Source organism: Trypanosoma equiperdum (genome assembly GCF_001457755.1).
Source record: "Trypanosoma equiperdum strain OVI genome assembly, contig: ctg_645, whole genome shotgun sequence".
NCBI classification, from domain to species: Eukaryota; Euglenozoa; class Kinetoplastea; order Trypanosomatida; family Trypanosomatidae; genus Trypanosoma; species Trypanosoma equiperdum.
In genome coordinates, this window is record NW_027124582.1 from 1,985 (window position 1) to 8,287 (window position 6,303).

General features: G+C 51.1%; 3 protein-coding genes across 3 annotated transcripts; all 3 read left to right on the forward strand.

Moving 5' to 3' along the window:
• Window positions 1-141: 141 nt before the first annotated feature.
• On the forward strand, window positions 142-417 carry TEOVI_000306200 (U6 snRNA-associated Sm-like protein LSm3p; the record flags this gene model as incomplete). Its single annotated transcript, XM_067226042.1, has 1 exon — window positions 142-417. The coding sequence occupies one exon, from the start codon at window positions 142-144 to the stop codon at window positions 415-417; it is 276 nt and encodes a 91-aa protein (XP_067082143.1).
• An 821-nt stretch (window positions 418-1,238) lies between these two features.
• TEOVI_000306300 (cdc2-related kinase 2) lies at window positions 1,239-2,276 on the forward strand (the record flags this gene model as incomplete). Its single annotated transcript, XM_067226043.1, has 1 exon — window positions 1,239-2,276. One exon carries the CDS (start codon window positions 1,239-1,241, stop codon window positions 2,274-2,276), a length of 1,038 nt encoding a protein of 345 aa, XP_067082144.1.
• A 1,807-nt stretch (window positions 2,277-4,083) lies between these two features.
• TEOVI_000306400 (uncharacterized protein) lies at window positions 4,084-5,430 on the forward strand (the record flags this gene model as incomplete). The annotated part of the gene is made up of 1 exon (XM_067226044.1): window positions 4,084-5,430. The coding sequence occupies one exon, from the start codon at window positions 4,084-4,086 to the stop codon at window positions 5,428-5,430; it is 1,347 nt and encodes a 448-aa protein (XP_067082145.1).
• Window positions 5,431-6,303: the final 873 nt, after the last annotated feature.

Consider the following 6,303-nt stretch of genomic DNA (forward strand, 5'->3'; position numbering starts at 1 on the left):
GCTGACTTCAATTGGTCCCCTCTGACTCCTTGGCTACCGTTAACAACGATTTTCGTTTCCCATTGAAATGCTGATTCTTTCCGTATTTTATCTTTTTAATCTTTTTTCGCGCTCTTATCCTTCCATTGCCGATCGCGTGTGATGCAAACTTCTCGCGCCCTGTTTGAAGCCATGGATCCCTTCGTGTTTCTGCTGCAGAGCGTGGACTGCCCCGTCCGCGTGCACACCGTGAATAGAGAGACAACTTCTGGTACACTACTGGCGGTGGACGACCATTGCAACATCATGCTGAAGGATTGGAGCACTACGGGGCACCTGCCGTCAATCGAGGGGGCGGCACCGGCATCCCTTCGCTTCATCCGGGGGGAGCAGATCAGAACAATTACTCTCGCTCCCCAATCGTATCAGGTTAACTGATATGTCAATGAGTGCGGTGAACGGGCTGGACGATGGCCGTTTGGGCGCGGCGAAGGGAGAAAAATGCACAGAGGACACGCGTTTTCCTCGTAGGCTTTATATGAAGTATGCGATCAGATGCGGAATGGCACCTACCAGCTACCGAGACCTAGCGACCAAGCGTATATTTATGTATCCGTCGTGAGGATGCACGCCAGTACAGCAGTAACAGTACCGGTGCCTCTGAGATGCAGACGTGTGACGGCGGATGGCTGATGCTTTGCAACGAAGTTCGTGCGTCCCGCAGGTATTTGCAAGTTAACGTGTTTGTTGCCCTTCCATTTCGTTCTCCTCAGCTCCCCCCATCTTATTCCCTCCTCAGTGGCCACCAGGTAGAGGAAACAACCAGCAGTAAGGGTGAAGAAAGTCGTAAGGTTACCCCTGCCATTATATTTTTGCTTCTGCCTTCGTTCACTCGGGAACTGCCTTTGTTTCCCAAGTGCTCTTTTTGTCATACCATCTGTGAGGGGAAAAAAAACAAGGAAGGTTTACGGGTTAGCTTGTAAGGACAATACGCTGCCGTCGTTGGGTACGAAAGCATAACGTGGGGAGTGTTGCCCGCAAGTGACTAGCTAGTGTGTCGAAAAGGAGCAAAAGGGGCGCATAATTCTTGGGACCACACGTGTCGGCGCGGTAGACTAGCAGCAAGTGAACAAACACATACAGGGTGAGAAGGAGGAACAGGGATTGGGTAGGGGAAAAAAACGCTCACACTCGTGGACAAGGAGCCGGATCCACAGGTTTTTGCATCAAGACTCTGACTCTCCATCCCCTTCCCCACGATGCAGGTGCAGGTGCAGGAAGGACAGACGGCATGTGATGGTTCGCTGCGACCACTTCCTTCTGCTGGCCCTGCTTCTTTCGTGCCGCGCTCGCTGCGCCCCGCCCCGCTCCGAGGTACGTCCACCCCGGACCGGTATAGCCGAATAGAGAAGGTTGGTGAAGGTTCCTACGGTATTGTGTACAAGTGCCACGACAACTTTACCGGCCGCACTGTAGCTATGAAGCGGATCCCGCTTATCGTAAACGACGGCGGCGTACCTTCCACCGCCGTCCGCGAGGTATCACTGCTACGCGAACTGAATCACCCATACGTGGTACGGCTTCTCGATGTGGTACTGCATGAGGCGAAGCTGTTGCTCATATTTGAATACATGGAGCAAGACTTGCAAGGGATGCTGAAGCAACGGAACACCGCCTTCGTTGGCGGCAAGCTTCGTCGTATCATGTTTCAGCTGCTTCTTGGCTTGCATGAGTGCCACAGTCGCCGCTTCGTCCACCGTGACATTAAGCCAAGCAATATTCTTATTGACCGCAAGGAGTCTGTCGTGAAACTTGCCGATTTTGGACTTGGTCGTGCCTTCCGTGTGCCCCTGCAGACATACACAACGGAGGTTATGACGCTGTGGTACCGTGCCCCCGAGGTGCTCCTTGGGGACAAACAGTACCTCCCCGCTGTGGATGTGTGGTCGATGGGGTGTGTCTTTGCTGAACTTGCCCGTCGCAGGTCGCTCTTCGCGGGGGATACCGCCATCAATCAGCTCTTTTCCATATTCCAGTTGCTCGGCACACCGACGGAGGCAACTTGGCGCGGCGTCACATCGCTACCCCACCACAACGTTAACTTCCCGCGGTGGACCGCGAAGCCACTGCGCACTGCAGTTCCCGCGTTGGACGACGACGGTGTAGATTTACTGCGGCGCATGCTGTGCTACAACCCGAGGGAACGTATAACCGCTTATGAGGCTCTTCAACACTCATACTTTGATGAGGTGCGTGAGGAAGAAGTGGAAAAGTTGATGCGGTTCAACGGAGCTTAAGCAGTGGTGGGAAACAGTACGACTTTATGAAGAGATGGACGGGCACTTTGTGTATACGCCTGCCTTTGTGGATAGGTTGAGGAAGAGTTGTCGAGGGGAAACGGCATGGCTGAGGATTCGAAATGGCCGTGAAGAGATAGCTTATAAAGTTTCGTGCGGAGTGGAAAAAAGATAGAGAAAAGGAAAAGTAAGGACAACGCAAAGTTAGGAGAAAGGAGGTGGAATCGCGGTTTAACATCGGAGGGGGGTGTTGGCCTTCCTGGTTTGGGAAGGGGGAGGTGATGCGCTGACACGCAAACCTTTTCTTGTATTGCTATCTCTTCGTTTGTCATACTCCCAACGCTAATCCCAGACTCCGGATGATGTATAGATTACAAGGGCGTACGTAAATGAGTCTGTGTCGTTACACACGGATATCACATCATTGCGTGCGTCTGCGTTTACTGAGTTGCGGATGATGTCCCTCATGCTTGGACCGGAGCATGCACAAGCATGCGTACCGGTCAAAGAATCAGGGGGTTATTGGCTTGTTCATTTGCTTATCTTCCTTCGCTCTCACAAATCTGACCTGGGGGCCGGCAAATCAGGGCGAAAGGATGGTGAGGGGTTTGAAAAAGAAGACGCGGTGAGCGATGGAGACTGCTGCGGAGCAGTCAGATGAAAAGAAGAGAGGAAACGAAAGGTGGTGGATGAAAGATCGTATATTTGTTTATTTCTATATATGTATGCATCTGTCCATAGAGAGTGTATTAGTTTCCCCTTGAATACAGCGTATGTCATAAGTATCTACACGTTTTAGTGAGCTTTTGGTTAGCCTTGCAGTGTCTTCGATGAGTGACTAGCGGCCACACCGCAACAATGCACAATGAGCTCCAGTGATGGCTAAATTAAATGGGAAAACACGAACACCACGAAGCGGAGCAGAAGTGTGTGTGTGTGTGTGTGTGTGTGTGTGTGTGTTTATAACAGTGAACCGACCGTTTGTTTTCTTGTTGTTCTCTCCTTTTCTTTTCTTTGCAGCAGTTCCTCCCTTTTTTCCCCTCTTTGAAGTGAGGGAATATAGGACAACACAGGTACAGTCACGTTCTTGTGAGTTAACACTGGCATGTAGCGGATCGCTCAAATGGGTGGGATCCAACTACTGGCAGGTACCTCCCCAGTTTCCCCTCCTGTCGACTGAAGGTCGATGTTGTTTGCGGACGCTACTTGAAGTGGTGCATTTAACCTATGTTGGCAATAAGTGATGTTGATGAAGTTTGTATGGAAATGGTGAAGAGGGAAACGCTGCTATCGGATGTCGTCGTTCCGTGTCCAGCTGTCAGGTTACTTCCACTGTGGTCACGGGGAAAAAAGCGAACAGGCAGCGACCCCTCTTGAATCGCCTTCTGTTGCACCATCCTATTGTTTCTGTAACTATTTTGAACGAGATATGAGGCTGCCCGCTTCTCTACCCATGTGAAGTGTTTACTTGAGGGGGCTGGTGAATATTTTGTCACTGTGTGCAGCCGCTTGGGTTTATGTTGAGTTGAAGCTTGCCGCTGCTCTATCCCTTCCCCTTTGACCGGTGCCTTCCACACAGGGCCCTTCATCTTAATGTTGCGAAGCGGTACTTCCTAACCGGTCTACACACTCTTTGTCCAACCTGCATTTGTGCTGATGCCTTTCCTTTTGTGTTCCTTCAAACAGCCATGTAAGCGCATATCTATGCTGATGTTTGCCGCGCACGTACCAACATATGTTTACACTGGTGCTCATTAATTTGTGTTCGCATTATTCTTTCCCTTCGTCTTAAGCATGCTTCTTAAAAATGGCACTGCTGGCGTCCTGCAGCGGTCTGTACTTTCCGGATGGTGAGTCTGTGGACAATATCGTTACTCTTACGTGGCGGGCCCCAGCCACCGCCTCGGCTCAGCAGCCACGCAGCGTGGTCCTTTTCAAGGTCAAGGCCTCTAATCCACACAAGTTCTACATCGTGCCACGGTATGGAACCATCTTAGTGAGCGATGACAGCGGTCGCAAACCTCCACAACCACCAGCTGTTTCGATTACTTTCGGACTTCGGCCGCAGTCTGACGACCCATTAGAGCCGCCACCACCGTCACTGCGGAGGGATAATAGCGACCGCTTTGCAATTGAGTACCTTCTCGTCGTGCCCGACGCCGCAACACACGAGCACCTAACTCAGGAACTCTCACGACCTCATAGAAGGGGTTCCAATACCGTTGAGACGGCAGCACGAGAGTTGTGGGAGCAAGTGTCGGAAGGTAAACTAAAGGCAACACAAGGTCCTACAGTGTTCCTGCAAGCGTACACGAGAGGTGTTGTTAGGGCTCTGCATGAGACGCAGGGCCGCAGGGGGGAAGGGTTCAGCGACCATAGTCATAATGATGGAGGTGATGAAGCCTCAGGAACCGCTACAAGCAATGCCTCGACGACGGCCACTGCAATGACTATTAGTAACGACAACAAGCACTGCAACAGTGGGGCTGCTGTGGCTGATGCCTACGGCAGCGCTGTGAGAAACAACAGTGACAAGAATAGGAGTCACAGGGCACACAACCGTGCCATTAGCAGTGATGAGGTCCAGCGCACCGCCAGTAGCGTCAACAGTGGTAGCCATCGAAGTAGTGAACGTCATGAGGAGGAGCAGGTGGTTGTACCACCGAATGCACGACTTGTAACCTCTATGATTCACAGAAAGTTAAGTGACCGGCTCCGACGGGATCCAGCGTGTGCAACTAACAATGATGGTGCAGCTGCCGGTCCCACCAGCTCCGCCGGAGGTGGCGAATTGCAGGCGCTGAAGTTTGGCATTAAAGCTTTGCGCAGTGGGCCCCGCATCCACCCTGAAGAGGCAGCCAGTATCTCGCAAATGAAAACGCTAGAAGCCGATCCGGGGATGGGTGGGGGTAGTAATAACATCGCCTCACCAGCAGGCACTGGCACCGAAGCAATGAACGGAATTCCTGGTGAGAGCTCAGTGGGGTGCCGCCGTACGGCTGTAGCGGATGTGATAATGCGCATTCCCCCCGCGACGTCCGCCGTCGCTGCCGTGAAGAATCAAAAGGGCATTCCGTTAACCGCCCTTCTCGTCTTGATGTTTTTGAGTTATGGTGCTGCAGCTTTCCTAGTCGAACGCATGGCGTTGATCTGAATGGAGAGTGGCGGTGCAGCTGTTGGGGTGAAGGGGGGAAAGTTAATGATGCGAAACATTTTGAACCACGGTCGCAGAGTGGAACATAGACAGGCGAACGGAAGAAAGGATGCCAAAGTACATGGCGGAACGCATAGCCTGAAAAGGGAAAGGTGATGAAGAAAAAGAGGGTAATGTGGTCGTGATATTTGCAAAGGTGTGAACGATGAAAATGGGCCAAAGGAAATGGCGGGCGTTGCATGTAATGTATACATGTATACACTTGTGTCTGTCTGTGTGGTAAATTTGTGCGTAACAGGCGAGGGGTTCGATTGAAGACACAAACGTATAAAAATTTTGTAGCCTACGATGCAGCAGCGGAGCATGGAACTAAACCGTGATGGGGGGATGTAAAGTTGGAGCTTCCTTCCGCCTGTGGTGGCTGCCAAATTTTTGTGGCGAATGGTGTGTAGTGATCTCATTGTATTTTTTTGGGGGGGGTGAAGAGTGCGAGCTTTTCCTTTGCTTTTTTTTGTTTATTTCTTGCGGTCTCCTTTTGCTGTGCTCGTGAGCTGTCGAAATGCCACCTTATAATTTGATATATATGGGTCACGTTTATCGGAGGGGGCGTCATCTTTTGCCGCACGCACACACATGCGGTTGCTTTTCCCCTGTAATTACCGAATACCCCGCTGTACGGATACATTTGGTGAATATACGAAACACTTATATCAGTTATTTTTGGTCATGTTTGGATTCTTCCTGTTATTCGCTTGCCTCTATTGTAAACGTGAGTTGTACTCCCATGTATAGGGTGCTGTGCGGTTTCATCTTCTACCGACTTGCACACTAGCTACCAACAGTGTAGCTCACCACCAGTCTTTTTTTTTTTTT